General features: G+C 46.1%; 1 protein-coding gene across 4 annotated transcripts; it reads right to left on the reverse strand.

Annotated features, from left to right (window-relative positions):
* Positions 1 to 73: 73 nt before the first annotated feature.
* KATNB1 (katanin regulatory subunit B1) lies at positions 74 to 18,076 on the reverse strand. Of its 4 annotated transcripts, none has more exons than XM_066327582.1 (19): positions 17,685 to 18,076; positions 14,300 to 14,430; positions 12,135 to 12,252; positions 10,350 to 10,450; positions 9,797 to 9,838; positions 9,093 to 9,176; positions 8,030 to 8,145; positions 7,455 to 7,526; positions 7,043 to 7,193; positions 6,467 to 6,654; positions 6,215 to 6,345; positions 5,366 to 5,413; positions 5,140 to 5,216; positions 4,361 to 4,480; positions 3,437 to 3,586; positions 3,048 to 3,124; positions 2,579 to 2,653; positions 1,794 to 1,910; positions 74 to 1,228 (listed from the first exon to the last, which is right to left on the reverse strand). In XM_066327582.1, exons 1-19 carry the CDS (start codon positions 17,722 to 17,724, stop codon positions 1,096 to 1,098), a joined length of 1,971 nt encoding a protein of 656 aa, XP_066183679.1. In that variant the 5' UTR covers positions 17,725 to 18,076; the 3' UTR covers positions 74 to 1,095. The 4 variants fall into 4 exon arrangements, with proteins under 4 accessions (XP_066183679.1, XP_066183678.1, XP_066183677.1 ...); XM_066327581.1 differs by having other exon boundaries at positions 5,140 to 5,219; XM_066327580.1 differs by having other exon boundaries at positions 6,215 to 6,348.
* Between the last annotated feature and the right edge of the window lie 64 nt (positions 18,077 to 18,140).

The following is an 18,140-nucleotide window of genomic DNA, read 5'->3' on the forward strand; positions in this document are numbered from 1 at the left end:
TTCCTGGGCACTCCCAGCCAGAAACCATGCCAAGGTGAAGAGCACTTCAAGAGATTCAGGCATTTAACACAACTTTAAAAAAAATTACAAATATTTTAATAAAATTCATTTTAAGTTACAGATTCCTGGAGAACAGGCTCCAGTATATAAAATGGGAGACAGGCTGGGAAGAGCAGGGAAAGCACCAACAGGAACCTCTTTCCCCAGAGGAAAGAAGAAAGAGGGACAGAAAAGTTCTGACAGACATTTATTGGGGGAAAAAAAAAACAAAACCAAACCTCTAAGAATGGTCCAGTGGATGTAGAAAGACATAACTCAGTCCATGTCCCTCTGTTCTTCCACCCTTCCAAATCCTCAACCCCAAAGGCAAGCACATATGATGAGTCCTCTTTAAGTCACATATTTTAACAGGTCCAAGTAGACCTCATATCCAAGGACAGTCTGAAGATACTGATCTGCAGCCCTGGGTGCCAGCAGGGATGTCTGAGAAGCCAAGAGAAAGTCTCTTGGTTCAGGTCCTTGAGATGCACCAGCACAGTGGCACAGTGTCCTTGCCCATGTCAGCTGAAGCCAAAGGGGCTGGTCCCCCGAGGCAGCTGAAGTCCCTTCTGTATGGAAAGGGCATCCACTCCACAGCAGGCGTTTGTGGGGCAGTGGCTGCAGTCCTCAGCAGCTGCACAGCGAGAGCGGGGCACTGGCCCACAGGGCCAAGCGACAAGAACCGACAGCACAAGCGGGAAGGAGGGGTGACAGCAGGCTCAGAGCCCTCCTGCAGGGACAGGCCAGCACACAGAGCAGCCCAGAGCTTGATGTTGAGATGAAGAGCTGAAACAAGCAGCTTCCCTACAGGGCTTTGTGGGGCCCTCCACCCGCCAGGGCCTCTCACACAGCACACAATTCTCTTCACTCGGGTCCTCCATCCAGCCCATAGGGCACCAGGGCTGGGTGGGCGACCAGCCAGGCAGATTCCACTTCCCCACCATGCTGGAGAGGGGCAGGGGGAAAAGACCAACACACAGAGAGATCTGAAATCCAGCCAGACCACGAGCAGGGGAAGCTTGGCCATCTGTATTTGTACATGAGGAGGTGGGGCTGTTAGTCCAGGACAGCCATGAGGAGAAGCAGTTCCCGAAAGGCACTACCATGGCGGCCACTGAGCCCAGACTTGTTCTTGACAACATTGCTGATGTTTTTCAGCTGCTTGTAGCACAACTTGCATTTGTGAAGCCTGGAAAAAAAAATGACAGCAGATACAGCATGAATCCTTAGTTGCATGAGGTGTGGCTGTTCTGCAATGCCAGAGAGACAACTCAAGCAGGAGACAAAAGCCCTGAAAATGGCCTGAAATAGGAGCACAGCTCTGCAAAAACACTAGGCATTCAGCCCACGTCTTGATGAGACAGGAGAATGGCATCCACATAAGGGCTCTTTCACCCCCTTTGGCAGTACAGTCCAGGGAAAAAGGAGGTGCTGTTTTCCAAAAGCCAGTTCCCAGAGAGGAACTATCCTGTGAATGAACTCAAAATCCAGGGCCTGGCTACCAAATCATGCTTCTCGTGAGGCAGAGGGAAAAGCCACAGGGTGTTTTTACTCCTGATACTTTGTTTAGGTATGACTCAATGCATAGAGGCAAAGGGAAAAGCAGACCTTGGCCTTTTCCTCTGAGCAGGAGGGATTGGTGTTTGCAGACAAAGACATGCCCAGTCTGGTATTAGAGCCCTGATGGCAGGGACAAAGCTCACCCAATAGAAAGGCTGGTGCCAGGAAGAAGCAAGTGGAAGCATATGTCTCACCTTTCCTCTCTGCTGATGTCCACTCCAACAGAAGGTGGTGCAGCCAGGATGTCTGTGATGAGTGGCAGGAATCTCTGGAGAATGAGTTTCAGGGATGTACAGCCAGTCTGCACATAACTGAAAAACAGAGAATTGGGTCTCACTTGAATTTCAGTCCTGTTCCCCCTGTACACAGCCCTCAAGCAGCTCCACTCTACCACCTGTAACTAGGGAAGGAGAGCAACAGCCAAGTACCAACAACACATCTGAGCTCCAAAGCTTTCACAAAGTGAGCCTGTTCCAAAGGTCCTGGCACATACGCCATCCAAATGGGACCTCTATGCTCAAGGGCAGAGATGTCCTGCCAAGGGAACCTGGCAGAAACCTCTCTCCCAAAAGAAAGGAAGAGCAGAAATTCCATCTTAAGAGAGGCTACAATTTTTTCCCTAAAGATGAGTCCTCAGGTCTGTTGCAGGACTTCATTCCCCTTGTTCCAAGCTGAGAGCTTCACTCCCAGCAGTGTGCAAAGCCCACTTGTTTTACATGACCCCTCCTGGCTGCCAGAGCTGTCTTCAATCCAATACATCTATAACAAATCCCACTATCCTGCTTTTCCTGCCCATGCATATTTTCTGTGTCTTTTCCCGCACACACCTGGCAACTCCATCATTCTTTTTCAGGCCTCAAATCAGCAGGACACTGTATGATTTCTCAAGATTTTCCTTCAGGTACAAAATACCCAGCAGAGCTCCCCAGTCACTACCTATACCCTGCCCCCCAAGCACATCATGTTCTTGAGGCCTCACCTTTCATATTTACTTTGGAGTAGTTTTTCTATCTGTGGCAGGACTATAGTACACAAATCCAGCTTCCAGAGAGACCTGAAAAGAAAAGGACATATCCTGAGACTGGAGACTGAGGCTTTACAAAGCTGAGCTGACATAAATAAGACTTCCTGGCAAATGCCCAGACAGAGATACTCAAGTTCATAGAGCAAGTTCACTGACTCCCCCTCGTGAGAGAAAGTGGCAGGTTTGGACATATTTCTTTGACTCTCAGCAGAATCACTTTATGAAGCCAGAAGACTTTGATTTTCCCTGACCCCAAATAACTCCAGCAGTTACTGTCACTACAGGCTTCAAGATGTGGCTACAAGCACATGAATTTCATGCTGCCATGGCCCACTGGATACGGGGCAAGGCACAAAGCAGAGCTCCCAACTCCGAGCCAGGTGGCTCTTGCACATCCCAGGGGCTGACCCTATCCAGGACTCACGGTTTTTGGTTGACAATATTCAAGAGATCCACGACAACAGACAGATCGTTGATTGCCACTGCAGAGTCCAGAGAGTTCTGAGAGAGAAGGAGAAGAAAAAGTCATCTATTGCAGAGGGTGAAGCGGGTTAGGCTAATGCAAATTAATACTGCTGCTTTTCCAAAACAAGGTAGAGGAAACATGAAGTTGGCTATGGAAGAGAATTTTCTCATGTGGAAGTTTTCTCCATGTTTCTTTGTGACCACTCAGCTGCAGCACTCTGGGGTGCACCCCAGGGGAAAAAAGCTGTGAGACCCTGTGTTTTGTATGAGGCAGAAGCAGCCCCAGAGAAGCAAAGAGAGGTGCTCAGCTGCTCCCCTCATGAGCCTCAGGTATCTGCACATGCTTGCCTTGATGTCACTGATGCTCCACACAGCCCGCACGGCGTCCAGGTTCTTGTGGCGGCTGGTGAGCACCACACACATGGTCTCGTGGCCTTTCCTGATCTGGGACATGGCTTCCTCATCCACCAGCTCTGTCTGGCTTTGGTTCTTCACAGCCTGCAAGCAGACACCAATAACAACAGAGCAGCATGGCACAGAAGGCTGGGAGCATTCTCTGGCCTAGGTGAGAGCCAATTTTGGTGCGGGGAATGTCAGTGAATACTGACTTCTTAGAGATGGTTGTAAAAACTTTTTGAAATGGAAACTCTTAATTTCTTCTAACTTCAGTTGCTTATTTCCTGCTTTTTCTACTACATCAATCACAAACATGTTTAAAGCTCTGGAAAAACTCTCAAGAAAGGTGAATTTAAAGTAAGTTTTCAAAACAGTATGTTTTAACGAAGAAATGTTTTCACACAAACCCATTTTTTATGTGAAACACTTGTCTGGGAACTGCAGGTCTTATTACAAAGCATAAATCTTATATAATTCATTGGATTCTCAACTTGCTTCCTGCTCAGGCCATGCTAGAACCACTACCTCCTTGACTCACATTTAGAGTTTGGGATCATCAGGATGCTCTGGTCATTCCTTCTTTTTAGGACAAGGGAATATCCTCCCCAAGAGAGACCAAGAAGTCTCCAAGATGCAAGAGGCAGAGATCCCAGTGAAATTATTATGTACATGTAATGGCAGACAGAAATTTTTAAAATTAACCACTGTCTGGTACATGGAATAGTTCAGTGACTGTCTCACTCCTTGCTCTCTGCTTTGGTAACAGGTTCTTCACAAGCAGGGCTCAACTATTCATACCAATCACAATGGGGCACCCCCTTTTTGATGCCACCCAACACAGACATTGGCTGGAAAACATTGTCCAGAGACACTTACTGGGAGAAAGTCCGAGGCCTTCAGGCCAATGGGCTCATTCCTGGCTGCAGGAATCACAGATGGTTCTGTTCTGGTCAAAGAAGTTGAGGAAGCAATTGGTGGCCTCTGGACTGGATCAGGCTGCAGGAGAAATTGGGATAAAAGCTCTAGCAGGAACAGTCTGGTCCTAGTCTGATGACCTTTATTTCTGACCTGTTTTCTTCTCACCACAGGGTCCCAACACAGAAGCAGACAGAAGCAGTCTCCAGTTTGCTAGCATAATTTAAGAGGCAATAAAGTGTCTCTCAGGTACACACCACGATGTAATTAAAGTTTGTAAAGAACATGGAGATGCTGCAGCAGAAGTGCCAAGTGCTGTTATTGTTATCTGAAATTAGGGCAATGGGCTGTGGCCAGCCTGAAGGCTAAGAGAGAACTCTAAAGAAGCCAGTAAAATGAATACTGGCCCATCAGCTGCTTGCACTTTTGGCAACAAAACAGCCTCTGTTCAAGTACTTGTAGAAACCTGGCACTTGGCTCTCTGGAGTGCCCCAATTCCGAGATGCAAGGAGAAGCACCACTGCAAGCACAAGCAGCAAACTAAAACAACAGAGCCTGTCAGAGGCTTGCTATTGGTTCCACCGCTAAGGCAAGACACTCGGCAGCACAAAGCCTGGAGCTGCACTTCTACTGCCCTTCGGTGAAGGAATCAACCTGAGGAGAAATCACAAATTCTCCAGCTCTGCACATGGTTCACAAAGGGAGCAGGAACAGCAATTCACAGATCACACAGTACGTACAAGCTCCTGCTTTGGCAACGAGGTCTGGACATCCACAGCTTGACTGGGTTTCACTGCTTCCTTTGTGGTTCCAGGCTCTGCTGAGGGAAGTGGGAAAGCAGAAACGGATTGTTACTTTCAAGGGTTGAGGGCAAAGGGTCTGTTCAGCTGCATTGCCTTTGGGCAGCTCTCCCTCTTTTGAGGGCCACTAACCCCATCCCCACCAGGGGGCCATTTCCATACTCACCATCCTCAGGAGGGGCAGGAAAGGGCTCATTTCGAGGAGGAGTTCGGCCTATGGAAAAAGATTTAAATAATAAACAAATGAAGGAGCATCCAAGGCTACAGATAAGTGGTAAGTCAACCTTGGAGCAGAGAAATCTCCAAGAACATGAGGGTAATCAGTGATACAACAAGTAGAGTTATCTCCTTTGGACCTTGACACAGTTGTTGAGTTTAGCTAAAAGCTTTCAGACTTCAAGGATAGGAGGGACAAAACTGACTCCTGTGGTTCACTGTTGCTGTAGAGGTGTGAAGCATGAGACAAGGCACTGTCACAACAAATGATATTAGGAAAAATCCACCTCCTGTTACTAATTTATATAAGTAAATAAAAATAATTGCTATGAATTCCTCAGAAAGAGCACCTCATTTTTATCATTTGCATAAAAAATGAGATACAGATACTGCACAATGCCTCCTAAACAACTGTCCTTGCTTTAACAAAACATTATGCCTTTCCTCATTAATGAAGGCTACTGATCTTATACACATCAAAATTCCAAGCTAATAAAATTCCCTTAACACTCCAATCAGAATAGGAAGGCAGCACCTTTATAATAAAGCTATGGATTCTGAGCCACGCTTCAAACAGACATCACTGTACCCTAGTAAAGGTGCCACCTTTAAGCCATTCACCAACACAATCTGTGCTCCAGTGTCCAAGACAGAATATTAAAGAAAAGCTTTCTAAACTCTCCAGTCACAAGTGAAGTCTCTGTCACAGTAAGCCAAACGTCAGTTCTACCGAATCAGTTTAGCACCCTGATTTCAAACCCAAACACTACTCAAAAGTACCATAAACCCTGGTACTGACAGATGGCATTCTTGGGCTGGAAGATCTCCTTGTAATCCTCCTGGTTCTGGATCTCAGCCTTTGATTCCTTCTCATCCCGGTCATCTTCACTGCTAGGACTGTGTCTCTCACTCTCCGAGTTGTGCTTCACTCTGCTGTGAAAAAAGAGTTGTTGTCAGGGGAAGCCATATAGTCAAAAAGAGAGAGAGCACTGAGTGCCTGGGACATTTCCTTAAAATCTTGAAAACTCAACAAGCCAGCAGACTCCCTCACCTCTGTGGCTTGCTGCAGCTCGTTGAGGGTCTGTCATAGATGCGGCGAAGGGAGGACCCTGTGGGGGTAGGTGGCACAAGAGGCTGGTCGTCCCTGATCAACCCATGAGGAATAGAATCTGACTTTGGGACTCTGCTGAGATCCACAACGAAGGAAGAGACTGTGCTTTGTGCAAAGGAAACTCCTATCTGCAGAGGCAAAAAATCAAGGTAATTCACCAAGGAGTGGGGTGAACACCAGCCCTTTTGAGAACAGGCATGATGGAGTCACCCTGAGCAACTGTGTTTGAGGACTGCTCAGTTCAGTGCTGCAGATTTTTCAACCTGAAGTTGCCAGTGATTTACGAAAGGCTTGGATAAAACTTTTACCAAGCATAGCTCCTAAATACTGGTCAAACTAAGCTCCAGTTCCTTCTTTCAGAAGCCAGAGAGACAATGTGGAGCACAAGGCACACAGCCTTTGGGCATGCTGCAAGCCCTGAAACAAGCTTACAGGTCTGAAGGCCTGCAAGGAGGCAGCAGGATTTTATCTTGTGTTTCACAGCTGCCTACCCCCGCCTCAGGAGCAGTGGCTTACCAGCTGGTTGTTGCTGATAGACAAGTCAGCTACTTTTCCCCAGTTCACCAAGACCACATCAAAACAGCGCTCTGGCTCCCAGCCGTAGACACGCAGCGAATCCTGGAAGCCACTGTACAGGCAGCAGCCATCTGGGTTGAAGAGCACACACCTGGGGGAAGGCAGGAGGAGAATCAGGCACAGCATTCCCACCTTGCTCTGTCCTCGAGGATCTCTGACTATGCTGAACACCTTCAGTTCTGTTTCTAACAATGAACCTTGCAATGTGGTGTTCACCTGTGCAACCTGGTGGGGCTGTGCAACATCTCCAGCAGCCCAAACTGCTCCCCAGTAAAGGCTCTCTCTGAGGAAACCCGCCCTTCACCCCACCTTTTGTCTCTGCCTAGCACATTTCCCAGGGAATTTAATGTACCTGACAGGAGTAGCTTCCTCTTCAATACAGCTCACAACTTGAAACTTCTCCAAGTCCCAGAACCGAACGGTCCTGTACACACAACACAACAAAATTCATTGCTCGTTGCTCTAGAAATCACAGTAGGATCCAGATTTTAAACAAAACACTAACAGTTAAAATGACTTTTCCTGTTGTGCACATACAGTGACCCTACACAGAAGGCTGGTCTAGCTATGATCCATGAATCCAGAGAGAGATACTTAGAGGCTCTAAACATGGACAGGCATTTAGAGCTGACCCAGAGCTAAGAGAACACCCTGCCAGCTGTGCAGGGCTGCCTGCTGTTCACACAGAAAGTCAGCTGGATTAGTGAGAGGCTTGGGGTACACATTGGTTTCTAGTGTGGCAGAAGGTGCCATCCATTTTGGATGAGAAAGGAAGATTTCCAAGTTCTGCCCATCACAGATGTCATGTCTTGCTGTCTAGATGTCTGAGTTGTGTGACATTCCTTCTTGCCATGTTCCTACGAAGAATGGCATCAGGAAATGGAACAGACATACACACTTCCCTTCTTTCTCCCTCCCCTTATGTACCTGTCAGAGCTGCCAGAAGCCAAAAGGTATTCATTGGGGTGGAATTCAACAACATTTACTGGACCGGTGTGTCCTGTAAATTCAAACATTAACTTCCCAGCAGTCAGATCCCACAGCTGAAAGGAGAAAAGAACAGACACTCTTGAAGAGATTTATTGTTAAGACATTTCCAATACACTTGGGATTTCCTTGTACTGGCAACCTTCTAATACTTCCTCTGTCCAAGAACAGACCCAAGTCTGTAAAAGAAGGCAATAATCAGGGAAAAAGTACCATCCAAATAATTTAAGGCTTTGTTTTGGTTTTGGGTTTTTTTGCATTATCTTTTATTTTCTATGTAACTTGTCCCCTAGAAGCTTTTGGTTTATATTTAGAGACTGAGACAAAATACAGCAGTTCCATCTGTCCCCACAGACTTTATCTCAAAAGTGAACAAACAAAAATCCAAAAGTTCTGAATCCCTTAGCAGTTCCTTCTTCCTGTGCTCTAGTCTCCACTTGAAAATGCAGTGAAATAACTGATCAGTTAATTTCATGTGAAACAAAATAAAATCAGTCCTTCTTCCCCATTCCTCCATACTCCATGTGAAACAACTGAAGTCACTGTTCAGGCAATACTTTCCTGAACTCCTTCTCTTGTTCTGCTCACTAGCACCTTTTTTCAGACTGATAATCACACATAATGTTCATAACACAAACAGAGCCAGGAATTAGTCTGGTGAAGCAATGTGCTGTGGACAACACATTCTACAAGGTTTACTGAGGCAAACATTCAGGTATCACAACTCTACTACCATGAAAACATTGATTTTTCTGTGCACAGTTTCTCCCAATGTGTCTGCTGGATAACGGCATTTCAACCCATGCAGCTTTTCCATGGGTGTTGTGGGCCATCAGACACAATCCCCAGAAGAAAATCAGTCTCTGCAAAGCCACAGGGCTCAGTCAGCTGCCAAATGAACTAAGGGTATTTATGAGTGAGTACTGGTAATGCCTGGTAAAAAGACAATCCCAGCATTCCCCTGTGCCCACAAGCACATAAGGAGGGTGTCACAATAAATTACCTTTACAGTGTGATCATCAGCAGCAGAGGCCACCCATTTCCCATCAGGGCTAAAGCGGAGACACCGAACTGCTTCTGTGTGACCCTGAAATGAGGAAAACAGTATTCTGCCTTTTGTCTTTCAATCCTATACAATATAATAAACCAAAAACATTTTAGTGCTTTACAGAGTTCACAGCTTGCAGAACACAACACTGTACTCAAGCCAGCCACACTAAATGTGTGTAATCTCTCTCACCTAGTCATTTATGCCATCAGTTTAAGTATGGTAAATACAGATCTGGCTTCACTAATAAGAATCAGTTCTAAATTACAGATTTATGTATGGTCAGATAGAAGTGCTGTGACACCTAGTCTCTGGTTTCTACATGAAATTAATACACAGCAAGTTCTTCAGGTAGAAAAAGGTCCCAGGAACAGAACCACCTCAGTGCAGTGGCAATACCATTAACAATATAAAGAAATTCTCACACATGCTCTCCATCCCCCACCAAAGCCATCCACACTGCAGCACATGATACCCATAATATCCATTTCATAATCCCATATATTGGTTTGCCAGGTCACTTCACAAATCATGCAGATCTTATTTTCATGCTGGAAAACCAGGAAGTTCATTGTACATAATCACATTTAGGTTTGCTCAAAAGTCCTCAGAAGAAATATTTCTCCCCTCTTTGCCTGAAACCTAATGAAACGTTTTACCTTGAATGTGAAGATACAGCCTTTTCTTCTCACATCCCAGAGCTACAAGGAAGAAATGCAAACAAATTATATGTTTAGAGCAGTATGTTGGGAGCTCAAGGGTCCTGCCAAAACAAGGGATCTCTGTGTCATCAAGCTAACAGATACTGCAGAATGAACAGGCTGCTGAACCCCTGTAGGCCTTAGGGGTATTTTCTAACTCCCCAAGTGAGAATCACTCCTTGAAGGCATCTCTTACTACAGCAGCTCAGTTCTGACAGTCAAACACCAGCCTGAGAAAGCAGACACAATTCTGGACATCTGTGCTTGCTGACACCAGGTCTTGGCTGGCACCTTACTCAGAACCACATTCCACACCAGAGGAGTCACATTCATGAGCTGGCTGTGAAAATACAGCATGGATTTCACAAGCACTCACAAACACACCTGCCCACACATGGAAATGATGATGTGCAGCATCCACCAACAGCTTGACACAAAACACGTTGTGGCACTCTTCAAAACAAAGACATTGCAAGTAAAGAGGGAAATCCCTAGTGGAAGCTGGTTTTACCTTAATGTTGGTGTCCAAAGAGCCAGATGCCACAAAGCTTCCAAAAGGATGGAAATGAAGACTGCAGATATTCGCTTTGTGACCTGGTAGGCTACGAAGAACTGGGAAAAGAAGAGGGAGAGCAGAGAGAAGGAATAGGGGAAAAATATTTAATAGTTCATTTCCACCAGATACCATGTGGAAATGTAGCCATACTATCCCCAGCATTATTTTATGGAAATTTACATTATTTTGTGGAAATACCTCTGACTTGACCCCAGCAATGCAAAGAAACAGCAACAGAAAGCCCATGATCAATGAACTTAATGACAGTCCTGTCCTTAGGTATGGAAACTACAGACAGAACTCAGATCTCCATTCCGAAAATGAGGCAGCTAGCAGGCAGTGCATTTTTCCATTTGTTACACTGACAGCAAAATGGGCCAGAGGAGGAATAGTTTTAGCCAGGAGGTGAAATAGTCTTGCCTGCCTGCAACATTCACCTTGCAGTTATTAGACAGACCCTTTCCCAGGACTCTGCACCCCATCCAGGCACCACCTCTAAGGTTCCAATATTCACCCCAGCCTCCTTCAATTGCCCCTTGCAAGAATCATCATAAAGACAGGAAATGGGTGCAGAGGAAGCAGGAGACAAAGAAACGATCAGTGTTTCAGCAAGTCATCAAGTAACACCTCCTGTAATTCTGGAAACCAGAAAGGACCAGTAGAACTGGTACATCGTATCTCGGCAAGCAGTGACAAATGCAGAACTCAACTCTAAGAAAAATTGCTCAGATAATAACAAGGGCAATCCCTCTCCCTCATCCGTCATCTGGAACAAGCTGATGATTCCCCTGGCAGAAATTAGCTCTTGAGCCAGGGCTGGGGTGGTCATTTGCACAGACACTGGCTCATAGGTCTTCTAATAAATGCAGCCAGATCAGCTACACCCCACAGGCAAAGCCAAACTATTCTGTAACTGAACTGATTCTAACTGTCTGAATGACAAAAGTGCTTTTTGTTACTGATGCTGCCTGTGGTTTGTCTCCTTAGCTCAGCCAGTGTAAGTCTATTTTCATTACACATTCCTTCTAATAACAAGTAGCAACCTGCAAGAAATATTCAGTCATTTTCTGGAATTCCTGCTGGAATGCACTCAAGTGATTTATGATACCTTTGCAAACTCATTCTAGGATTTAAGGAAAATCCAATTAATAAAGCATGACTCAACAGTGGCCTTTAAAGGACCAGAGCTTGACAAGTTAATAGCTTTTATAGTTTATTAAAATTTAGATATTTATGTGGCCATGCGAGAGCAGGAGAACAAAAAAACTGCTTAAGGAAAAAAGAAAAGTTAGAACCTAAGAACAAGAAGTCAGCAAGCAGAGGATTCCTGCATTTATGCAGAACCTAACAAACTTAAAACGTCCATTCTGGTTTGGGATGCTTTTATTAAGGTTGACAATTCTAAGTTGAGACTCTGAATACAAATTTTATATGCCCAGTTATCTATACATGCATGGAAACTGGTCTGGAATACAGATTTTGACACACTCAGGTCAAAACCATAGAAATTAGTTCCTCAGATCAGCGTCCTCAGTACATGTCCAAATTTCTGCTCAAGCATGAATACACAGCTCTATAGCCTCAGCAGAAGGGCAAAAAAGAGATACAGATAAAGATGAAAGCAATGCCAGGCTCCTGTTCCTTCTTAAATCAGAAACCTTCTGGGTCAGTATAGGCATTAAACGTAAGGATTCCCCAAAAAGTGTGCATGAACAGAAGCACAAACTCATGGACACATACCTTTGGCAGCTTCCAGGTCCCAAACTCGAATGGACCCTGACCGGGACCCTGCAACTATGAGCTTCTCATTGGGGTTGACCTGCAGGCTCTCGATGGGGCTTGTGTGACCTGTCAAGCTCTGCAAAGAAAACCACCAGCCTCAGTCCCAGCTGCTGGCACAGCCCTCTGTGAACCATCGTTTATTCTCAACAGGGAACTCTTGAGCCATGAGCTGAGACCACCTGGCTGTGCCACAGTCCTTTTTCCTCAGCAGCCACCAGGATGGCAGAGCACTCTAAAGCCCATCACTGCACCCAGCAGAGCACATCTGGCTTCCCACATTATCCCACTTTCTGGGGCACACTGACTAAGTTTTAAAGGATGCATCAACAGAGACACAGGTAGTTAAACATCAGGTGCGGATGCTCAGACAAGGCTGACACATTCTTACATCATAAAAATTATGCTGTGGTAGCACAATGGCACCACATTCACTCTAAATGGGTCATGTAAGTGTCATGAACCAGTTACAAAATCAAAGCAAGAGCAAAAGCAGGGCTACTTTGAAACCTTCACATAAGCACTGAGCCACAGGTTGCTGCCAGCAATGGATGTCACAGTGATAGCATGGTGCTAACACTGAAGTACTGACTTGAGGCATAAGGCAGTAAGTAATTCACATGTATGAAGTTCCTTTCATCCTTGAGCACCCAAAAGCTTACAAATTACATCAGCATTTTGAAAAGGCCTATATTTTAGTAAAACATGAGAATACTTAAAACTGGTTTAAGAAAACAAATTCCACCATTGCAGACTTTCTGCTTGCCAAATAAGCAGTATTCTCTGCTTTAGTCCATCCTCAAACGTCTTTTTAAATAGCTACACTAGCTCTGTGCCTCCCACACACATACAGAGGCTGGGAATGCCAGCTGGAAGCTGCCTCTCCTGATGGAGCTTTCTTAGGAATCCATGTGCAATTGAAATCCTCTCCAAAATCCACAGTTGCAACTGCCATTACTTAGTGAGAAATAGAGCTCACACTTAAACCAATGTTATTTGAAAAGTTCTTCTTCTCCCCCTTTCCCAACAGAAACATTCATAAGCATCATAATATAAACACTAAAAATTAATTTCAGAGAACAACCCCAAAAATCAAGATTCTTTTGATATATGAGAATGGCACAAGCAGCTTTAGTCAGTCCCTGCCTCTCAGAAACAGCAGCTCTCAGTGTCTGTGGTTCCCAGGAAGTGCTGGAGAGGTGCAGTTCTGCTACCACAGAAAGGTACAGAGTTAGTCCTTCAACATTCTTCTCTAGTAAGGCAATAGTCCAGTTTCAAACTGGAGTCATGCCACCATCAAGGGTCTGGAAAGACACTGCTTAACTACACTACGCAAAAAGCACAGCCCTGCCAAAGGTGACCCTTCATACACTTAATGAACGGAAAATAGAGTGGACAAATTCTCCTTTTAGCCTTTTTGACCTGACTTTCCTGATTTCTTTCTCACAAAGCTCACACTGGCTAGAGCAACACCTCCAATACCACAACATTATTGTGTTGTTAATTAAACAACTGAGAAGAGATGCGCTAAAGTTGGTTTTATACAACACCCACTCAAAAGTGATGCAGGATGGATTTCTGTTAAATATATATTTATGGTGCTCTTTAGTGATCACTGCTGGGGTAACTCTACCCTTGGTAACACACTGCAGCCAGAGTTACTCCTCCCCAGCCTACAGCAAACTATTGGGGCAGCCTTTATGCTGACAGGGATGGTGGCACAGGTGGGAATGCATCTGCTGGGGATATCTCCTGCTGTGACTGCAAATTCCAGGGTATAAAACTGGCCCCTGTAGCCTGCACTATAAAACTAGCTGCTCTTGTACAAAACTCTTCCTTTAATTATTTGTAGACTGGTGATAAAATAAAGCACAATAACTATTATCTGAGTAATCACAGGTCCAGCTCAAGCTTTCCCACAATGTCTCCAGAGCAGTGGTCTCACCAGGCACCCAATTCTATCCCTATCTTTAGTAAGAATCTGGTTACACAGCTTTGTGTTGGCAAACTCTATTCAAAAGTCCCACAGCCTCCACCCCAACAATCCCTCCCCTCATTCTCTACCCTCCAAACCTCAGAATTAATATTCCCACTCCCCCAAAAGCTGAAAACAGGCCTGCTCTTACCATGATGCAGTTGGGCTTGCTAACTGACCATATGTTGACCCGACAGTCGTCTCCTCCAGTGGCCAGCATCCGGCCTGAACCTTTTCCCAGCACTACTGAGGACACATTGCTGCTGTGGGCCACAATCTCTTCTGCACAAAACCAAGCAAACACTTATTACACGTCAGTTATAAAAATTTTCATCCCATCCCTCCAAAACGTCTTTAAAAAAAAAAAAATTCCTCTCTCCAGAAACACTTCCCAGTTTCCACTGGACAAGCTGCAGCAGCCCACTGTCCAGATAAGAAGTCACACTATTATCTTGCTTTGAACAGTCCTTCTTGGATTTGCCTGCTGCACTTAAAACGTTTGCTGACCAAAGTTTCAAGACTCCAGTGCTCACATGGCTCACAAAAAGCATCTTCTCTCACTTGCAGCAGCTCAGGAGCTTTTGAAGATTTGCTCAAGTGCAGCACCCTGACCACAGAAGGCACTTTACCTGCAATAATGCACAGCAGCCAGTCATCTAGTGAAAGGCCCTCTAATCCTGCTCCAGAGAGCAGCAGCAGACAGTCCAACCTGAGAGGAACTGGCAGAGGAGCAGCAGCACAGTTTGTTGCCTTACCCAGAAAAAAAGCCAGACTCAGCAGCAGGGAGAGGTGGGGCTCCCTTCCCTGAGCTTTGGCAGAGGCTTTGCTACATCCCAACTGGGTAACACAGGCAAAACTCAGCACTGCAGACCATGCAGCTGTGACAAAACAGGGTGAATAGCCATCCAAATGGGCAGAAAACAACAAATCTGACTGATGCTAAATGACTGTTAAAAAACTGGGAGCTGAGGGGATGCTCTGACACTGCAATGACAGAACTCTACGGAAACCTCACCATAAAGAACCAACCTGGGGCAAAAAACAAGTCAAATGAGCATTTTTGCTTCCACGTCTCACAGAGGAATTCTAAATTCACTCAAAATTTTGGCAGGGACCAATATCTTCATCTTACTGTTCTCTTCTTTCAAAGGATTAGGATTCCCATGCCTAATAGTTATGAAACTGTGAAATAGTAATGAAACTGTAAAATAGTTATGAAACTGTAAAAATAGTTATGAAACTGTAAAAATAGTTATGAATCTGTAAAAAGGCTAGGTAGCATCAATTCAGCTTTCATTCAGATTGTTTGGCTGGGAGGAGCAATTTGATCGTTTTACATACAACACTAATCCAAAAGGATTTTATATGGCTGCAATAATAATTACAGATACTTTGATCTCAAACTCTCATGAGTGTTTTTTTGAAAGGAAAACTGCGCAACTTTCACTTGGGCTGGAGAAACACCATTCAAATTACAAAGGCAACTGGACCATAAATTACATGTGAAGGGCAAATCTGAAAATACACCTGCAGTGTGTTGAAAGACCAAACTTCCACATAGCCTATATGGATACACAGACTAGAAGGTAACCAAAAGTACAATTAGCATTACTAGACCAACTCACTAGTTAAAATTGCAAGGACAGATGCTCAGCATTGCTGCTGAAACAAGTGTGTCAGCAGCTCCACTTTTTCCCCATCTTGATTTCCTTCTTAATAATATACTGTAAGTTTAAAAGTCATTGTGGAAGCATCCAGCCCTCTGTTCATAAAAGTGAGGTGATAAATTGATGTCTGCCTTGGGCAGAGAGGTTCATTTGCTCTCCCACAAGTCCCTTAAACCCACAATTTTTTTATTTCATGAAGTTCTTGTCGCCAGCTATCACCCACCAGCCCAGTAACACTCAATTCCTAATTAGCATTGCTGAAACATCCCTAACACTCAGAATGCCTTTCCTTCTAAAGAGGATGCTAAGATGGGGCAGAGCCCAGCAAAAATGAAGATCAAGAACCTCTGCCTAGGGAGAATGGAGATGGATAGACTTCCAGCTTTTCCTGCAACTGGAGTTTCAGGGATGGGGAGATAACTTAGCAAACTGGCTTTTTGCTCAAAAAGATACAAAATTCCTAAATCAGTAATCTCAGATGACTTTATGTGTTACCAGTCAAGGACACTATTTCTGACAGCCAGTTTCCAGAGCCCATTCACTGACTAAAGCAACTGATCACATCCTATTGCTTCTAAGCATTCCTCAACAGGCCCTATGAAATAACTCATCAGTGACCAGCTAGAAACTGATAGTCAGCAATTGTCTACTGCTCCTTCAGAGGAAGAATAATGGACATGAAATCAGCAGATTCTTCCTGTCTCTTGCAAAGCAATTTCAAGAGGGTGGGACACACAGGCCCTGCAAAAATCACCTCATTTGTCCTGCAGCAAGGAGTTCAGTGAACCTCCTGTAACAAGTGAGCACCAAAGGACAATCCCAGGGAGGTTAAGTTTGGGGCCTTCTCCCTGACACTGAGGGGATGCCCCTTTATAACCTGCCTCTCAAGAGCAGTTTCTGAATATTCTGAGTTGGAAGAGACCCACAAGGATCATCAAGTCCTACTCCTGCTTGTCCTACACAGGACAATCCCCCCCTTTGCCTGACAGTGTTGTCCAAAAGCAGCCTTGGTGCTGTAACTACCCCCCTGGGGAACCTTGCTACTGTGAGGGTGAAGAATATTTTCCTAATATTCAACTTAATTGTCCCCTGGCACAGCTCCAGACTCAGGTCCTTTCACTGGTCACAGACAGCAGAGATCGGAGCTGTCCCTCCAATGCACTCGTGAAGAAGCTGCAGCTCATGATAAGCTCTGCCCAGGCTGAAAGAGCCAAGAGACCTCAATCACTCTTTTGCATGGCTTCTCCTCTACACCCTACATGATATTCACAGCCCTTCTTTGGATGATCTCCAAAAGCTTTATATCCTTAAACTGTGGTGCCCAAACCTGGCCCAGGACTCGAGGTGAGGCTGCACAAGAGCAGAGAGAGACAATCACCTTCCCCGATGCACCCCAGAGCACAGCTGGCCCTTTGGGCTACCAGGGCACACTGGTGACTCATTTTCTACTTGACATCGACCAGGAACCCCACATCCCTTTATGTAGGGCTGCTCTCCAGCCTCCCATGTTTCAGCCTCTCTGTACATGCAGGGTTCCCCCTTGACAGGAGTCCCATCCCTCACTGCCTCGGCTGTTCTTGTTCTTGTACTACAGGAGAGCCATATGGGGTTAGACAGGCACTTAGCCTAGCGCTGCAGCAACTACACCAAAAAAAAAAAAAAAAAAAAAAGACAGCGACCCTTCGAAAATAGCACTGACAAGGCCACGCCATTCACTGTGCCGCTATGTTTTCCAACAGGACTTCCAGGAGCTAGAAATTCCAGTCAGCGATGTAGAAAGAAGGCCGGAACACCATATGCAGGGCAGGGATGAGGTGGCTCCTATCCCTCCCCGCTCCCGGCCGGGGCGCCCCCATGCCCGGCACTCACGCAGCTTCCATGCCGTCTTCGTGGTGACGGCCACGGCCATGGCTCAGCGCGGCGCCTCCCGGGCGGGCAGCGCCTTTCTCCTCCCGGCGAGGCTCCGCTCCGCTAGCGCGTCCTACGGCCGGGCCGTGCACCGGGGCTGCCCCGCCCGTCCTGCGGGCACGCAAACACGATCACGGCGAGACCCTCCTGAGAGGCGATGCAGCGGGGGACGAGGCCTCACCGCTGAAGAACATCACGGGACGGGAACGCTGGTCGGGCCGAGGGCGATCGCCTGGGCGCTGGTAGCGGCGGGGTCCGGCGGTACCGGACCGGGACCCCCCCCGCCAGCCGCCGCCGCCCCACACCCGGCCCTTCACAACAACCCCGCGCCGCGCCGGGCGGTTGCCCGGGCTCCGCGCGCCGCTCGGCCAATAGGAAGCGAGGGCAGGGCGGTTGCCATGGCGACGGCAGGGCGGC

Source organism: Sylvia atricapilla, chromosome 12, assembly GCF_009819655.1.
Source record: "Sylvia atricapilla isolate bSylAtr1 chromosome 12, bSylAtr1.pri, whole genome shotgun sequence".
Classification (NCBI taxonomy): domain Eukaryota; kingdom Metazoa; phylum Chordata; class Aves; order Passeriformes; family Sylviidae; genus Sylvia; species Sylvia atricapilla.